This window comes from Nannospalax galili, unplaced genomic scaffold, assembly GCF_000622305.1.
Source record: "Nannospalax galili isolate Female #2095 unplaced genomic scaffold, S.galili_v1.0 scaffold1154, whole genome shotgun sequence".
Lineage (NCBI taxonomy): Eukaryota > Metazoa > Chordata > Mammalia > Rodentia > Spalacidae > Nannospalax > Nannospalax galili.
This window is the reverse complement of record NW_008335437.1, coordinates 170,746-190,131: the sequence shown is the minus strand read 5'-3', so window position 1 is coordinate 190,131 and position 19,386 is coordinate 170,746. Positions and strand designations below refer to the sequence as shown.

Sequence of the window (19,386 nt, the reverse complement as noted above, 5' to 3'; positions counted from 1 at the left end):
GTCTGTGTTGTATATATCACATGTGCACGGGTGGCCAAGGAGACCAGAAAAGGATGTCAGATCCCATGGAACCAGAGTTAACAGGTGGTTGTGAGCCATCCTACACGGGTGCTGGGAATTGAACTTGGATGCTATGGAAGTGCAGCAAATGCTCTTAACCACTGAGTCATCTCTCTAACCCAATTTTAAAAAAGGGTTTAAAGCCTGAGTGAGACTCGTTTTATAACTAAGGCAGGGGATATGAGCAGTTGTTAGACATTTTAAGTGATTTAACCTTGAAACAATTATTTCCCCATGCTTCTCTTTCAAGTTTTGGATCAATTTAATTGAAGAGCATCCACAGGCTATAAAGGGAAATGATTAAAGAAAATACAGCTTCCATTCACAATAGATAAGTACATTCACTATGATTTTTGTCAAAAGTGTGCATAGAAAACAAAGTACACAAATCAGTCCCACCTTGAGGGTGACTGCTATTACAGGCATCATCTATATCTTCCCAAGGCCTGTTTGACTCAAAATGGACCCAACCATGCCACAACTTCACTTTTAAAGGGACACTATGAAAATGAAAAGAACTCTGAATAATACGATCATATCCATATCCCATTAGTTCATATGAGTTCGTAAATGTTAAGATTTTATCATTGATTTCTAATCTCTGTGTGTATGTTGGAGATGGTGGGGGCATGCTTACTTTTAATTATCTATTATAGTAAAATCTAGACTGCAAAACACTCAGCTCTAAATGGGATATCTATATCACACTCTTCCCCACAAGGGTCAGGGATCATTGAGGGGACAGAAAGACTCTAAGAGCCAGAGGTGGTAGGTGACTACATGGAAGCAGTGTTTTCCAAACACAATAGGGCAGTTAACATACAAATCCACAGCACTTGGGACAACATGTACAAGACTGGAGCAAGCTCAAGCCAGACAAAATTCTAATATGGAGGGGTGATGTAGGCATGAAGCCCTCTCCCTAGCTGAGAAACCATTGACAATTGGTAGCTGCTGGGAAAGGTATTCTTCAAGTGTGTGTCTGACTATGCTCCAGGGGGATGACCCACACCTGAGACTATTTGGGCAACATAAATTGGACTTGATGGGCTTTAAAGAAAAAGAGGACATGAAGTTGTGGGGGTCGGGAGGTAGGAGCGGATCTTGGAGGAGATGGGATGGGGGTGGTGGTTGAATATCATCAAAATACATTGTATGAAATTCTCGAAGAAATAAAAATATGATTTAAAAAAATAAAAAAATTAGCAAACCCCTCTAATTTCCAGTCCTGTTCTCTACCCTGTTCTTAGAGGGGATTTCCCTTATGAATTTAGTTTCTCTCTGGATATATTTCTATGAGAGATATATTCCTCTGAATTAATGGGTTTCATATTCATGGATTCAACCAAATGCACACTGAACATCTTTGGGGAAAATTATGTCTGTACTGAACATAGACATATTTTTCTTGTCACTATTGCCTAAAAATACAGCATAACAACTATTTACACAGCTTTGACAGTGTACTAGAGAGCATAAGTCATCTAGAGATGGTTAAATGTGGTCTATGCAGGGTATACACAAATACTGTCATTTTATAGAAGGAATATCCTAGGATACTGGTACCATGGGACCAATTCCCATGGATACTGAGGATGACTGTATATATATATAAACATTATAATAATGTGTAAATTTTAAATATGAATTATATGTTGATAAAATGGTTACTTTGGGGGCTAGAGAGAGATGACTCAGCAGTTAAGAACACAGGCTGTTCTTACAGAGGACCCAGGTTCGGTTCTTAGCACCTACATGGCAGCTTACAACCATCTGTACCTTCAGATCTAGGGGATCTGATACCCTTTTCTGGCCTTTTTGGGCACTGCATGTACGTGGTGCATATAATACATATAGGTGAACAATCATACATATTTTAAAAATCCAACGAAACAAGGTATGGTGTTGCACACCTTTAATCCCAGCACTCGGGAAGCAGAGGCAGGTGGCTCTCTGTGAGAATGAGGCCAGCTTGGTCTACATAGTGAGTTCTAGGTCAGCTGGGGCTACTAATAAAAAAAAAAAAAAAAAAAAAAAAAAAAAAAAAAAAAAACCAAAAAGCCAAAACCAAACCCAAAACAAAACCCAACAAACCTGTCACTTGTTTTATACCTGGAGTTCTATGTAAAATGTTACTAATAAAGGTCATTTTCTTGGGAAATTTGCAAACTCCTGACTTAGAGCACCTCCACGCTTCTTTCTTGTCTAATTATAAGTCCAGCATCACACTTCTGGAAAAGCATACAGGCTACCTGTGAATGCCTCCCATACTAACTGATCAAGCATCATTAGCAGATTTCTCCTAGCCACCAGCAGAGTGCTCCCTCACTCTGGTGACAATTAGGATAGTACCAGGTCAGCACTGGTGTCGGGGGTGAGAGGTGTCTCTTGAGAAAGTCCTTTCCAAAAGCTCTTTTCCTAAGGGAAAGGTAATCTGTTTCACAAGATTCTTCTCTAGACCTGGAAAGGTCCTAAAACACATGTTTGGAAAACATGTCTACCTTGCAGTGGAACCGAACACCTTCTTAGGGCTTTGGCAAAGTGCTGTGTGATGTGCTGGAAGGCTGACAGCGAGCCCTGGCATTGGCTGCTGCATGTGAGAAGTGGGCTCAGGAGAGCTCACCTGTTTGGTAACTAAGTTCTGAATGGGCAGACAGCAGGTGACAAAGTAAATAGATGGTTGAGATAGTCAGTTATCCCAGTGTTCCAGAGTTCCACTGCTACTTGAAACCATGGCCAAATTTACTTACCAGGGCAAGGAAAAAGGGGTCACAGACAAAGAGAGTTCCCTTTCCAACAAGATTCTAGAACAGAGAGGATAGACCCAAGGCAAGGCAGGAAAAGCTAACACCACTAATCATCGCTTAAAAATTCGCTTTAAAAAATGTCATTAGGGGAATTCTGCAGATTTTGTACAGGAACGTTTGTGGAGCTTATTTTCATCTGAATTCACGTATGCCCAATCTGCCCTATTTGCACTTATTTGGCATGATCACAGGGCAATTTATGGCCTCTTAAATAGTTCTCTTCTATTGGCTAGTGTGCTTAATGTGTGAATAGTTTTGTTTCTCCCGCCAGGGAAACATTTCAGTGTAAACGAAGGGCTGCCAGCTCCCATTTTACTGCTGCTCCATCCCTAGTACTTCGGGGCAATCAAGCCTCTGAGCTGTAAGCCCACTGCATGCCTGCAAGTTGTGGCTGGAAGTCACTGGGCTCCTGGCTCCATCCGTCTGAGTGATGAAGTAGGCATTTTTAATATTTGCTAAAGAGGATGGTGGAGAAGGTGAAGTCCCAGCAGGGCTCCCAAGCGGTAACTGCAGCTTGTTGTCTCAGGTTAATCATGTACCTAATTTGCCGATTATTGACTTGTTCTCACAAAGGCTTTTCCTTGGCTTGACATATCAGCAGCAATCAGTGATGAACTGTCAAGCAAACTTGCTTGCTGCCTTAACCACCCACGATCCTGACTTGCAGTAACAGCCTCTGAGATTTCCTCTGATGCCTAGCATTGGAGCCTGGTCAGATGATTATTTTTCTTCCCTAGTCCAATCTGTTTCTTTTCTAGAACCAGGGTTCAGTAAATCTGACACAGTTTTAGAGTTTCAAATATTTGGTAAGATCCAGCTGTCTTTGGCTGTACACACACTATCCCCATAAGAATTCAAGTTGGTCGGTGAATACTGGCTTGGATTGACTTTGTTTTCTTGACTATGTCTTTAAAAACTGCAGTGCAAGTTGTCAAAAATACTACATTTAAAACAGTAATATCGTAAGGATCATGTTTAAGAAATGATAAGATCTAGTTTATAGAGGGGTACAGGTAAATGAATTATGTACTCACGCAGTGCTGCTGGTGGGCAGGCATGCTGTAAACTCTCAGGGAGAATTTAGTGTAAGCCCTCATAAGGGTTTATTTGTAGGACAAGGACCAAAGGAGCAAACACAGGCCAGCCATTAGGACAGAATCATCACACTCTATGTGGAAGACTGTAAGGCTTTTCATTGATATTTCTGGCCCTCTCCTTTCGGGAGCATCAGTGACGTATTTCCTTCCCCTCTCAAGGTAGGACGTGACTTGTTTTGGGCAATAAGAGGAGATTTTAGGTTTTCTGTGTCACCTCTAAAGAGAATTCTTCAGGAATTTGTGCACTATTCCATCGTCTCCTCCTTTTTCCATGGGGAGCTGGCCATGCATTTGGTAGTGGAGGTTCCAGAGGTCTGTGTCCTTGAATCAGAGGTTGACTCTGAGCTAAGTCCTCATTAACTGAACAGGAGCTTGTGAAACAGGAGGTTACATTCTGTGTGCTGACATTTGTAGGTAGGTAATTCTTTTGGAGGGCTGTGCTGTAAGCAGTGTAAGGGAGCATGGGGGTGGGGGAGGGGTGCTAAGCAGTATCTTTGACCGCTACCTAAGGATGTGCAGCAGTCTTTTCCTGGCTGTGATGACCAAAAGTACATCCAAGCACTGTCAATGTCTCTCTCCATAGTGAGAGTGGGGGCAACTGAATCTCTCCTGCCAAGGAATCATTGATTACAGACTAAGCAGGCCCAAACCAGCCAAGACCCCAGCATGGATGGGTAAGGGAGGGTAAGAAGCCCTAGCCCTAGCTGAGGATCTATCGGCAAATGCGAGCTGCTAGGAGAGGGAGGGTCAGTTTTCTTCAGGGGTGTGATGCCAGGTAGGTAGAACAGACTCCAAGGGGTGGACTCACACCCAAGAGCACTTGGGGAACACAAATTACACTTGATAGGCCTTTAAAAAATATTAGAGGACATGAAGTTGGAGTAGAGGCAGTAGGGCAGGGGTGGAGATGGAGGAGCAAGTTTAAATATGCTCAAAATACACAGTCTAAAATTCTCAAAGAATCAATAAAATATTTTAAAAACAGCCTTTGCTAGTTTAAGTCACTGAGATTGCTTTTTTTTTTTTTTTTTTTTTTAAATGCACTGGATATGTTTTGCTACAGCAAACATTTAGCCAAAGGGGACTACTTCAAACTATGAATAGTTTTACTTCTTTTTGTTTCTAAAAAATTTTGTGCAATGAACATATACTTTGCTATTTAGTAAGAAGAAAATAATGAGGATATTAATTTTATTTTAAAATCTACATTTGCATAATTGCCCATCTGTATTAGCGGTTACACACACACACACACGCATACACACACACACACACACACACACACACATACTTTTTGGGGGTGGTGCTGGGATTTGAACCCAGGGATTTGTACAGGCTGTGTAAGTGCTCTACCATTGAGCTACACTCTTGGAGTCCAATTTTGAAGTACAACAAAATACATAATATCTTTCCACTGGGCTTTGGTTTATAAAGTTTTCCCACATCCTCCTTTGTTGTTTTGGCTATTGTTATGTAATTACGACAGTGTGTGGGGCAAGTAACACAGGTAAAAAAAGAAATGAAAAGAGAAGGCAGGTTACAAAACCCCTTCAAGGTGATCGAGTTATTGTTTGCTGTTCCGTGCTCAGAGGTTCTCCCTCCAACTCCAGGACTTTCCCTCCTATGCCATGCTGCCTCCGTATCTTTTGTGAAAAGCCAGTTTCAAAAAGTCATCTGGGACTGACTCTGATTCTTGGGAAATTTAAGCAGGTTAAAAAAAAAAAGGATTCTCCTCTGTATTTAATACCCTTGGACAAGGATACTAAATGTGTAGGCCCTTGGTCAGAGCATGATTCTCTATAATATTTAAACATAGCCATTTCATGCAACACAGCCAATGGAATTTCATACCCTCCCCCTCCCTGTCTCTTTCTCTCTCTTTCTCCAGCTCAAATGAGTCACCTTGGCTAGACTGCCAATCCCCATAGAACTTATGTTCCTTGATAGGATATGCCAATAGAAATGAGAAATTCTATAATAGCTGGAGACGTGCATTAGTCACCTATCCCTGCAAAGAGCTAAGTACTGTCTCCTCTAGGAAATACAGCTCATCAAATGGACATGAACGCAGGTAATGACAGAGAATGAATGTGAGGATGTGCATGGAGGTTTTTTCTTCCTTCCTTCCTTTTTAAAGCAGTGCACTCTGATAGTGTACCTGTCTTGTGTATTTCTGGGCACCTGCACTATGCTGTACTTACTTGACCTCCAAACACACCCCACACTCTGACATTGGCAGCTGGACTGAAATCCCAGCTCCTATCAGCTTCCTGGCTATTCATTTCCCTTCCCTTGAAATGTGTGCTGGAGCTGTCCCTGGAGTAGCGCTATTTTGAGAGGACGATCACTAGAACAATCACTAGCTTGGCAGGAGATGGACAGTGTGGTATAGCCACAAAAGAAGAAAAGACATTGTCATTGAGGATTGGACTCCTGAATGTCAGAACAGCAGGGAAACTGAGTAGAGTATGTTTGTGGCCGCTGTCTGCTATCACTCGCTTGCAGAACTACTTGACTTGTAATCATGGCTTCTCTGTGGCTCTGGTGTCCAGAGCTTGCAAGGCAAAGGGGAAGAGCAGTGCTGGGAAGCAATGTGGGAAGGAAATGTTTTCCCTAGCACAGCTCCTTGCAACTGTCTGGCTGGGAGGAAAGTTGTGCTCAGCTGTGCCCAGAGGCACATTCATACTTACCTGAATCATGCCAATAAGCAGATTTCACCAGTGTAACACCTTTACTAAGCTATGGTAGAACTAGTGGAGCCTGAAGGTCAAGGAGACCATCTAATAATATGTGTTATTTCCCAGAGCAGCACCCTGCTACCTGGCCAGAAGCTACAAAACGGCCTTAGGGATTCTTTCAGTAGAATTTCCTCCTCTCCCTGGATGAGAATCTCTTTAGAGAGCAGACGTGATTTCTCTATCAGGAGTTCTGCTTGGTGAGGGGTGGTGTTAACTCGTCTCTGGATAATCAGTGCCTAGCCCAATAAATATTTTTCTGGATGGATGGATGGACGGAGGACTCATTGATTACCACTTTACATATTGGTCCCAATAGCATGTACTGTGTGTAGTAATAAAAACCTCCAAAGCCCTCCCTGCTCCAAAAACGAAATAGCCCTTGGAGTCCTTATATCGATCATTACAGGCTGTAAAGATGGGATTGCAAATAAGTTTCATCTTGAGAGCCAACACTGGTCGATTGGTAGTGGCTGCCTTGAGAGTTGTGTTGGAGGTATTTGTGCACTGGGTTCAGTGAGGGAGAGTTGTGTCATCGACTGGCAATGTCTGCCATGAGATAAAGACAAGAATATGGTGGCCTGACTGCTTACTGTTTGCCAATGATTTTAAAGCCTTAAATTCATCCAATTGAATTTTCCAGATGAATATCTTTCCAACACATTTCAAAGCCAGCCTTGCCTGGATATATGGGAGGTTTTTCTCCACTGGTGTGCTTTCCTAAAGTACTTTGCATTTTTGCTAGATTTGAGGGCAAATGAAGCAGGGAAAACTTGGCTTTTCTCAGGAAGTATAATTCTCTTTGGAAAAGAAATCCAAGTTAGGTAGCTATTAGCTTAGTCCAAATGGCATGTATTATAAAGGTTCTACCAGGAGGAGGTATGAGGAAAGATAACAGGATCCAGGATGTAATTTACCCTCCTTATTCCTGAGACTGGGAATAATCTCCCTTACACAGTGCAAAGGATTTCCCAAGAAACTCAGTACAGGAACAGTATGGAGAAACAGTGCTGAATACTGGTCTGCTCTATCATTTTTTCATAGACAGTTGTGTGTTCCCTAGTGAGATTTTAATGAGATAAGCCAGTAGCCAGAGATCTTGTACATAAAGCACTCCAAAATTAACCTCCAGGCAAATCAGAGTTAGCTTTATTAGGTACGATGCTACCTTTTAAAAAATAATTATAATTCTTGTAGCATAAATTTCACTTAAAAAAATTCTCAAGTGGTTTTTGTTCATTCACCATCAAGTCACCAGCCCAGCTATGTAATTTCAGAGTTTCTGTCACTCCTGAAAGAAGTTCTATCCCTGTTAGCAATCAGCTCCAATCTGCTCACCTGCCTTCTGTGTCCATGGATTTACTTTCTCTGGACAGTTCATAGAACTGAATTCATATAATATGAGGCCTTTCGCATCTGACTTTCTTCACTGAGCACAGTGTTCAAGGCCCACGCAAGCTGTAGCATGTCGCGACACTGCCTGCCTTTCTGTGTCCGAGTAATATGCCATTGTGTGGACTGCCACATTTTGTTTATTCATTCATCCATCACTGGGCATTTGCATTGCTTTTCACTTTTTGGTTATTAAGAATTATGCTGCAGTGAACACTGGCATGCATTTTATAAACAAAATGCCTTTACTTCCCTTTGATCACATACCCAGAAGAGAAATTTCTATGTCCCGTGGTAATTCTATGTCTAACCTTCTGAACCATCTGGCTTTATAGTGGCTGAACCATTTTGAGTTCCACCAGCAATGTACAAGGTCTCCAGTCTCTTCACTAGTCATTCTGTGTTCTAGCTACAGGCATTCTAGCGGGTACGAAGTGATGCGCGTACACGTTAAACACTTGGTTCCACTGAGTGTGGTCATACCTGGGCGTGAGATGGTGGCAGTCCCCTTCTGATGTACACACCAAAGAGAGCATCCTTCCCCAGAGAGATGTTGAATTTGAGGAACTGGGGTTGACTGATGTGAATCTGTGACCTCCAAAACACCCCTGGTGGGACTTCCTGTGTCACCCGTCGACCAACTTCTGCTTCGCCACTGTCTATGCTGCTGTTTTTCAATGACCAGGGCACTGGGACACAGGAATAGACATCAAGTCAACAAATTTTGTATGCATTAGTTGGCTATAAATTTCCATTTAATTATACATCAGTATTCTCTTTTTTTTGTTTCAAAATTAAGATTAAACTCATTCTTTTTAAGTCACAGCTAAAATATAGAAAATTTAAACAACAAAGCTATAAATTCATACCACAGGGCATCTGAGATCCTGGTAGAATGCTTTCTGAAAAATTCTGTGATCACTCTTTACTGATCAAATATAGTAAGACCTGGAATCTGAGAAATACACACAAAGTTCCAACTGTCCAAATGTGACTGGCATGTCAAAGTGACCAGCAGGGGAGGGGAGGGCTGTGTTAATTTACACCAAGCTTAATTCTTGAGGCCTTTCATGATTCTTTCCAGATACAAACAAGTCCAGCCTACTCTGACACTTGGAAGAAAAACCAGTCTAAAGTCCAAATAAACAAAACAAGTCAGCAGAAAATGAAGCCATGATCTAAGGCTGGCTTGGCTCCTTACTTAAGGTAGACAAAAAGACCAGGAGAAGGCACATCTTTCCCTTGTGACTTCAACATAAAATTGTTACATTGTTTCAATGGCTTATACTGAAACATCAATGACCTGTATTCAGTATTCTTTAGAACTTGAATAATAGAAGTTTGAAAAAGTATTTTCTCTTCTCTACTTCCTTTTCTCAGTTCCCTTCTTTCTTTCTGCCCCTTTCCTCCCTTCATCTCTCCATACCTTCCTATAGTTTTGTTGTGAGACAGGGTCTTACTTTGTAGCCAGGACTGGCCTGGAACTATGTATATGAAGTCTAGACAATGGAGTCCAGTTTGGACTCCTGGCAATCTTCCTGTATTAGCCTCCCAAGTACTAGGATTATAGGCATGAACCACCACACTTGCATTGAAGCATCTACGTGGAAAGAGGATTTCTTCCTGACTGAACTAGCTTTTCTGCCAGAATTTCTGAAAGTGATTGCTTCTGCAACCAGGGAATATGGAAAAGCTGAGAGTTAGTAGTGGCTGCCCCCAAAAAGCAAGTTAATGTTTTGGAGCTTTGTGCTCCTAATCTCCGCAGTGGGAGGATACCTAGCTGGTACTTTGTTGCATAGAGGTCATCTCTGATGACTTCAAATGGATTCCAACATGGTAAGAAATATATTTTAAAAACTTTTTATGTGTATGAGTGTTATGCCTACATGGCATTGCACCTGTGTTGTGCAATGCCTGCAGAGGACAGAAGAGGGCATCGAACTGGAGTTACAGATGGTTGTTAGCTGCCATGTGGGTGCTGGGATTTGAACCCAGGTCTTCTGAAAGAGAAACCAGTGCTCTTTAACTCCTGAGCCAACTCTCCAGCCCCAGTAACAAGTACTTTTCAAAAATCACATCTTATCATCTTTTTTTAAATGTCAAGACTTTCTGAACCAATGGAAACCAAATTCACAAAGAACAGAAGTCATTTTTGTATTGAGTCTGTCACCTTTAGGAGTGTGGGTCACACTAGTGAGCCTGAAAATCAGGTCCATTCCATCTGGGCAAAGGATGCAGAACTAGTTCCCTTTTGCAGTGGATAGACACGTCCAACAATATCTGTTCACATACAATCACCATGCACCTAAAGAGTCTGGAAGGTCACAAGAAATGAAAAAACACTGCCAAAGACTGGCATTAAAGGTGAGTGACCCTTTCTGACTCACAAAGCTGGCTCTGCTGCTATTACTTACTGCACTGAGACAAGCTCTACTGTGGGCTTGACCTTAGTTTTCCCATCTGTAAAATGAGTAGGTGATACTTTTGGATCTCAGAAGGTCTTCCACGTCTAAATTGTGAAAACCTAGGGACTTGAATGTATGAAGCTATTCCTTCTCTTCCACCCACCTCACATATAGGATGGTTCATTTCTATTCAGCTCAATAGTAGATCAAATAACAAGTCAACAGGACATAAAGCAGGAAAAACACTGGCTTTTATCTTAAGAAGAAACATTTGGTCCCTGAGATAATGAAACTCGGCAATGGGTTCCTGAGGGAAATCTGAAGTTTCTATCCAATAACATCTTTAGGAAGAAAAGAAACATTCAGAAATCCTGAGTGGTTTGTACCAATGGAAGGGGTCTAGGAGGTTAGCTTGTCAGCCACCCTGGCTTCTGAATGCCAGCTGTGTGTCCAGTAGGCACTGAAAACTTCCTGAAGCGGAGGAGCATGGGATAGAGTTTCAGAGAAGAGAAAAGGGCCCCACCACCTTGGTTTATCTCTTCCTTTGCTCAGATGCCTGGTAGGTGTACCACCTTTTTCGGCCTCAGTTTCCTCACCTGTCTAGTGAGGATTCTGTTGTTTCTTGTTTCATAAGGCTGTTGTGAGTCCATGAGTCAATCCATACAAAGCTCTTAGAATAATCATTTGTGGCACCAAATTAGTACTATTATCTGTAAGGCCCTAAGCCTCAAACAAGTATTGTTAATTTGAAGGATTTATGAAATAATGGCAGTCCTGGAAAAGGCATCTGCTTTCACAAGTTGATCAGAGGCTGTGATTATTATTATATGTTGAAAGTTAATTTTACTTAAAAAATCTTTCTTTTGTCAGGCTTCCCTACCCAAATTAAGATCTTTGGGGGGAAGGAATAGTATTAAAAGGACTTCAGTAGGGAAGGGATGAAGTAAAAACAGACAAAACAAAACAAAAACCAAACAAACCCCAAACCAACCCCTCCGCCACTCAAACCAAAACCAAAACCATCAACAACAAAAGCCTTCCAAGACAAGAATAGCTGGGGGCATGTGATAGAGAACCAAAGCGAATGTCAGCGTGGACTGTGGCAAGGGAGGAAATGTATTAACAAGAAGAAAGAGCTTTGAAAACCCAAGCTTAATCTCTAAGCTTGTTTAATAGATAGGTGACAGGCATTCCTTTATTCTGTGGGCCTCAGGGCTGATGGGTTAATGGCAGGCTGAGAAGCACAGGTAGGAGATTGCTAGGCCAGTGGCTCACTATGGCCCGTGGAAACCTACGTTTCTGACCCTTGGCATACTTGGATATGTATGGGAGCTGACTTCCAGAGAGGCTGCTCTGGGAAAATCCAGACAGGGAGCCTCCAAGCTCTAGTTCTTAGAGAAATGAGACTCTCCCCCGCCCACCCCCTTTCTTGTATGAAATCCTAATTTAAGAAGACTGAGCTCAGGAAATCAGCTGCTGCTCTCAGTGGGCAGAAACCACCTGCTCAGAAGCCACACTCCCAGGGTTTTAGATGCTCCCCTTATTTATACATCACCCTCTGAATGAGGCAGGGCAATTGCAGGATGAACTATAAGCTTTAGAGCCAGCTAGTCAGGCCTCAGATCCTGGGTTCCACATGATATGACTTCCAGCAATTTGCTTCATCTCTCTGGGTCTCCAGTCCTTGGTTGTCAAATGAAAACCTTATTGAGGAGGGGAACAAGTAGAAGTTCAAAAAGGAGAGCTTGGCACCAGGCCTAATACATAATCAGTGAAATGAATGAGAGCCAGACACAGGGGATGAAAAATGATCAGAGAAGAATGAAAAACTGGAGGCTGGAGAGACAGCTTAGTGGTTAGGAGCATTGGCTGATCTTGCAGAAGACCTGGGTTGGGTTCCCAGCACTCACATGGGAGTAAACAACTGTCAAAGTTCCTGTTCCAGGGGCTCCAATGCCCTCTTCTGGCCTCTGAGGGCATTACATGCAGATGGTTCACTTATACAGACAAAACACTCATACACATTAAAAAAAAAAAAACTATGTAGGAAAACATCTGGGTTCCTTTTTGGAGTAAAAGCATTTTTAAAAAGAGAGTTTGGGGCTGGAGAGAAGGCTTAGTGGTTAAAGAACACTGGTTGTTCTTTCCAGAAGATCCAGGTTCGAATCCCAGCACCTACATGGCAGCTAACAACTGTCGGTAACTCCAGTTCCAGGGGATCTGAACAGCCTCTTCTGTTCACTGCAGGCATTACATGACACAGGTGCACTTACCTACATGCAGGCAATACATACATACACATAAAATGAAAAATAAGAAAATAAAATCTTTAAAAAATAAAAAGAATTTGGGGTCTGGAGAGATGACTCAGTGGTTAAGAGCACTGACCACCGCTCTTGCAGAAGACCTGGGTTCAAACAGCAACTAACAACTGCCTGTAACTCCACTTCCAGGGGATCCAATGCCCTCTTTTGACTTCCAAGGGCATTGCATGACACAGGTGTGCAGAGGACCTGTGTTTGATTCCCAGCAAACATGGTGGCTAACAACCTTCCATAACTCCACTTCCAGGGAACCCGACACCTTCTTCTGACCTCTGTGGGCACTGCACAACACAGTTGCACTTACACACATGCAGGCAATACGCTCATGTACATAAAATGAAAATAGTAAAATACTTGAAAAAAGAGAATTTGGTGTATATGTGGTCATGCATGTATATGCATAAACATAAATATATAACAATCTCTTGAGAGTGTCTAGTTTTCTTTGGAACAGACTTAACTAGAGGAATAAGGTTAAATGTGGACTCAGAGTCTGGCCCAGGTCAGGCATACTTCCTAAGTAATGTCTTCAATCCTTCCCCACATGCCTGCACTCCCTGAGCTCCTACCTTGTGTTTGACTCTCACTGTGCTAGGAGGCAGCCTGCAGTATCTGCTGATGCTCCTGAGCCACTCTTCTGGCCTCAGCAAGACTCTCTCCACATTGCTCCCTGAGGCCAGAGAGCTGCTGTCTGTATCCCAGTGTCCTGCATACCTCACACAGCATGGACCCTGTGCCACGGCTATTGAAATGCCTCAGTTCCACCCGCCCATCTGGTGGGTAATTTTAAGCAAAGCTCTGTGACAACTGGATGACAGGAGAGCCTTAAGGAAGATTTATTTTGAAAAGCTGCATGGAAACTGAACTTTTTCAAAAATAAAATTACCTTTTGAGAACTCTGTGTGGAATTTACTATTTAAAGAACCTTCCTTGTGGACTGCCTGGAAGAGCCACAAGTAAACTTCTGGTGTATCTTCCCTTCAAAGTCTAATTAATAAACAAACATAACAGGAGACATGGAATACAGTGGAAAGGCCCTTAGATTTAGAACCAAAAGTCAAGGGTCATGGCCCTGGCACTTAATGACCTTGAATCTACTGTGGAAGGACAGATGGTAATGACCTATTCAGAAATGAACTCCATTTCCGTCACTAAGAAACCGTGGTTTTAGGAGGTCTAGTTCTCAAGCTTTCAATGTTCTTCTCTACATAAGGGTGATACAGACTTCAAGACATGATAAGTTACATTCTATCCAGCCTCCCATGTGTTATGGAACAGGCTAGGAGAGTCATTCTCTAAACAATCCACAGAGAACCTGTGGAAGTGTGTGGGGGGCTGGGGAGGAAGCCATCAGCCTAGTTGGTTTGCAGGGGATTTTCGTTTTAACAAACTCGATGTCCTTATGCTGAGCAAGCCACCTACACTGTTGAATGGTAATCAAAACCATCAAACTGAGTTTCCCAGGTATGCAGCTGAATGCTTTAGCAAAGCTCTTTCCTATATATGGACTCATATAAATACATACTCATATATATAATTTTCATTTTGAAATAATTTCAGATTTATAAAAAATTCAAGTGTTACTAGAATTTCTATAATCTATAATCAGGTTTTGCAAGTGTGACATACAATTGTTTTAGCATTCTTTACACACACGCACATATATATACAAACAACTCTCCACATCTCAGGGGTCCACATATGTTGATTCAATGAAATACAGATCAAAGTTATTTGAAAAGAAATTGTACCTGTATTTTTTTCTTGGTATTCTCTAAGCTGTACAGAATACCACATTGCACCATGCCTACCTCTGTCACACAGAGAGGATTTAACATACAGAGGAGGATGTGTTTAGGTTATATGCAAATAGCACAGCTTTTTTTGTTTTTTGAGGCAGGGTCTCACTGTGTAGACCAGATTGGCTTAGAACCCATAGAGATGCGTTTGCATCTGCCTCTTAAGTGCTGAGACTAAAGGTGTACTCCTTCATATCCAGCCTAGTACAGCATTTTTATATAAGGGCCTTGATGATCCATAGATTTTGGTATCAGTAGGAGGTTGGAGAAGTCCTCCTCAGACACAGAGATGATACGTATACACATGCATGCATGTCTGTGTAGGTGCATGTATGTGTGTACCTGCATGTGTGTCTGTGTAGTTTTTATCTGAAACACTGAGTAAGTTACAACCAAGACCCTCCTTTACCTTTACATGCTTCTGCCTGTTACTCTTAAATCAGGGACACTGCTTTTCAGAACCACATTGCAGCTATGAAAAACAGGAAACCAACCTCGCTACAATTCAATGCTTAGTTCATAAACCTCATTCTTATTTGCCAGTGGTGACAATAATTCTCCTTATAGCCAAAGAAATTTTAAAAAAATCATGAAAATAGGTGTGTTCTAGTTTGTTTATCCATTGCTGTGACAAAATGCTCTGACCAATACCAACTTGGAAGGAAAGGATTTATTTGTCTTACATCTCCCAGGTCATGATGAACTATGGTTCATCAGGGAGCTCAAGGTAGGAACCCAGGGCAGGGACCTGGAGGCAGGAGCTGGAGCACAGGCCATGGAGGAACATCGCTTACTGACTTGCTCCCCTGTCCCCGGCTCAACTTGCATTCTTATACAACATAGTCCACCTGCCCAAGGGTGGCATCACCACAGAGGGCTGGGCCCTCCCACATCACTCAATAATCAAGAAGACGCCCCACAGACATGGCCACAGGCCAGTCCAATAGAGGAAGTTCCCCAATTGAGGTTCCCTCTACCCAGGTGTGTCAAGTTGACAACTAAAGCTATCCAGAACAAGGTGCATTAAATTTTAAAAACAATGAAAGACTATGAATTGCTACAGCATGGGGACCCATCTTACTGCGGTTAGTGGTCAAGTGCCGGGCCAGTGTGTGGGAGCATAGATCTTTGCTGTTCTCTTAGAACAAAGAAAAGTTCCATGGATGAGAATGTGAAGCAAGGCTCTTCCAAACCATGCCGATAATCTCCAGCAGGATACCATGGAAAGACAGATAGCAAGGAACCAAAGCAAGCAAGATTCCATCTCTACACACAGGGGGATGTCCTCACATGGAGAAGTTCCAAGTTCTCAGGAAGGCTCATTAGAGCTGATGAGCCCTAAATGTGAACCTCAACTCCAAAAATAACTACCTGCGTGCCTTTTCAGCCAGTCACCACCCCCATCTGATTCTGTCTCCCCATCTGTATAACGAACTTCTGGGGACTAAACCCATCCATATTGCAGACATGTTGGTGTTTCTGCCTCTTTCTAGTCTGTTGGTGCACTATTCTCTTATGTAACCTAGACCTGTGAACTCAGATATGAAGGCTAAACCTGTGAGGACCTCACTTCATACATAGGCTGCTTAGAGTAGATGCAATTGATAAAAGAGTCCCAAGAGGTGGAATGGGCCTCCATGAAGCCCCAACCATTTTCCAAAGCAGCTGAAATCAAAGGGCCACACACATCCCAGTACACCTGCAGCCTGACAAGGGCAGTGTACAGACCACTCATATTAAGAAACAAGGGCCAGAACAGTCAAAGCCACCAGTTCAATGACTCCAAAGGTGCGAGCTGCTTCTCACGTGGGCCACTCTGTGCACCTGCCTGAGTGAAGCACAGCCAGTCTGCACTTAACAATGATGAATGAACATCCCAAGCATTTGGCTGGGTCAGCTTCTCAACCTCAAGCAGCAAATATTTATCAAGTATCTATTTGCTCCTAGATAATCTTTGGTCCATGTAGAGCTGGGGCTTATATCACATATCCTATTCCCATCCCATGCTCCCAGAGCCTAGGTTGCCTTGAGTCCAGGGTCCTATGGGCTTGGATTGCGATTGAGTTGGGGGGACTCAGGAGAAAGGAGGCATGATAGAGCATCCTGTGATCATCCTGGGAGAGTCTGCCCAGTGTGATAGGGTAGGCTATGGCTGGGAAAGACAGCTTGGGAAACAGGACTAGGTTCAGCTCTTGCTTCCCAGATCGGGCGCTTCCATGGCAGTCTTGCCTGTCTATCCATGAGCAGCAAGATGAAAGTGGATGTGATGACCATTGTCCCCAAGAGGCAGACATCTGACATCCTGTGGCTCTGGTGAGCACATCTCTCGTATATCATTGGGATTTCTTTCTTTCTTTTTTTTTGTGGGGAGGGGCAACATTCTAATGATCAATTTTACATGACCATCCAACTCTTTACTCCACGGAAGACTGCTCATGTAAATGTGAAACTATTGCCTACTTCTGAAATGTGTACCTAAAATTTCAACCAGTTAAATAAGACTGATGTTGAGCAAAATGACAGCTTTCCATAGCCACATTAGGAGTTAATCATTTCAGAACATGTTACCATAACTCATTTATGGAAACAGCGAAACTATTCCCCAAACAAGTGATAAACGAAATGGACTTGTAGTCATACGGGGAAATGAGGCCTCATATTAATACTTCCTAACTTAACTGAGCTCCGGAGGCACTGCCACATAAATCTGCCTTGCAGATTATTCTGCCTCACATATTTTTATCTATTGCAAATAAAGTTGAAATCAGAATATTGCTCCAGTCATTGCACTTTGTTTCCATTTATTTGAGAATCAGGACAACCCTCTGAGGCTTCCATTTAACCAAAAGGTAACCCAAGAGATCCTGTAAGGACCTTAGGTTAGCTGCTGAAGAACAGAGCTTGTCTGAGCCACCATCAGCCTCAGTTAGCCTTGTATGTTGGCTCCTTGTATGAAGGGATTCCCACAGTGGGAGATGCCGCTCCTGGATGATGTTCACAGGACTACGCAGCAAGATTATTTTCATAAAATCCTTAGGTCTAGAGTCTGTATGTAGACTTTGTATATTACCTTAGGTGAAAATAGCCATGTCTTTACTACTGAGAGTCAAATATTTTTACCTCTGACCCTTCAGTGAACTCATCTGAGTTACTATGCCACTCAGTGGATCAGTGTTGACAGTAACTAAAATGTAAGGAGTAGTACTCCTTGCTACAGAACCTCCTGATAACCTGATGCTTTTCCTATTTTTCAGATGAGGAAACCAAGATTGATGGATGTGACTTGCTTAAAGCCCTGCAGCTCTTCGGTGGTGGAGGTGGGATAAAGCCACACAAAACACCTTTTCTGCTGGACTCAAAACTCCATATATCTATTATGTGGACTGCATTTCAGACCCCACAGTAAGCAGAAGGGATGCACAGAAGACTGGAGAGCAGGAAGAAGAGCTCTGGATGTGTAAGTTGACTCTGAGGAAGAAGGATGACCAATGAGAAGAAAAGCAAATTCACGGGCAGGGAAATGATCACATCACTTGTGCCCACGTCAAGCCAGAGTGACATTATGAACAACAGAAACTATTCAACTTAGAGTGGAGAGAGGGTGCCAGTCTGAACCACAAACCCATCGGTGTGAATACTTAATTGGTACCCAGCTGTAACAATGGTGGAACAACATGGTCTCCAGAATGACAGGAATTGCATCGGCACTTAAGCCGCTGGTGTTTTTGCCAGTAGATGTGCAGTAAGGTGATGTTTGACCCCTCACCCTTCTGGGAACATCACCAACTTTGGAAAAGTCCCATGCAGAGAAGTGATCATTTGAAATCCTGGGCTGTGTGCATCGAGAGGCTGAGTAATGGGAGCCAGAGGAAGAATTACCAACCTCCCTGCTAATCTGGCTCCTAGCATCATGCATTAAGCCAACTAGTAAAAATCATTATGAAGTTTTTGCTGAAAGGGCAAGTGTAGAAAAACATGTTTCTAAACAGAATAACAGTCTTTGCCATTTTTTTCCAACTTGCATACCATCTGGAAATTCTGATTTTTTTTTCAAAGGGTAGGAAAGAAATGTGCTTCAGGCACAAATAAATGTTTACAGCTGAGTTATAAACCGAGAATGGTAGGGCTTAAAACAGACAGGCTGGCGGTGATGGAGCTCAAGCTGCAAGAGACAAATAATGCTACGGGAGCCAGCCAGCTTGCCCTCCACACCAGCCCTTTGGAATGGGAAGTCCTGCTTTCCACTAACCTCATCCAGTTTGTGCAGGACAAAGTTCTCATCTGGGATTTGTGTTAATGCTTAGATGGTAAAGGGAGGAGGATGAAGTTGCTCCTCTTGCCGTTCTGAAGGCAGCCTTTCCTTTGGGCTAGCCCAGCCTCTCATATGAAGTGGCAATTCATGGAGATGTGTTAAATGGACCAACTGAAAGAAGTGATGGCCATGTTAGTGACGATGAAGATTTGTGGATTGCTTGTCCACTGCCTGGTAGCACACAGTGTTCTGAAAAGGTTGTCTCATTTATACTGGATCACAAACTTGTGAGGGAGCGTCATTCCACACAAAGGACCAGGAATCTGGAAAAGGATGAATGACTGCATGAAGTCCACCAGATGCTACAGGATGGAGTTGGCACTGTATCCAGTCATCTCAGTCCCAGAATCCTATATTGATCTGTAGGACTTTTCAGTGAAAAGTCATGAAGACGGTATCAGAACAAAGCTCGAGCAAGAAAGAAAATCTGGGGTGTTGGAGCCTCAAATTTCTAC

General features: G+C 42.7%; 1 protein-coding gene across 4 annotated transcripts in view; it reads right to left on the bottom strand.

Moving 5' to 3' along the window:
- The window catches only part of Tenm2 (teneurin transmembrane protein 2), a 307,755-nt gene that overhangs the window by 192,514 nt on the left and 95,855 nt on the right, over positions 1–19,386 (bottom strand). For all 4 annotated transcript variants that reach the window (XM_029562084.1, XM_029562085.1, XM_029562086.1 and 1 more), the window contains one exon: positions 8,575–8,780. In XM_029562084.1, the coding sequence (XP_029417944.1) occupies positions 8,575–8,780 (206 nt within the window). The remainder of the gene's footprint in view (positions 1–8,574; positions 8,781–19,386) is intronic.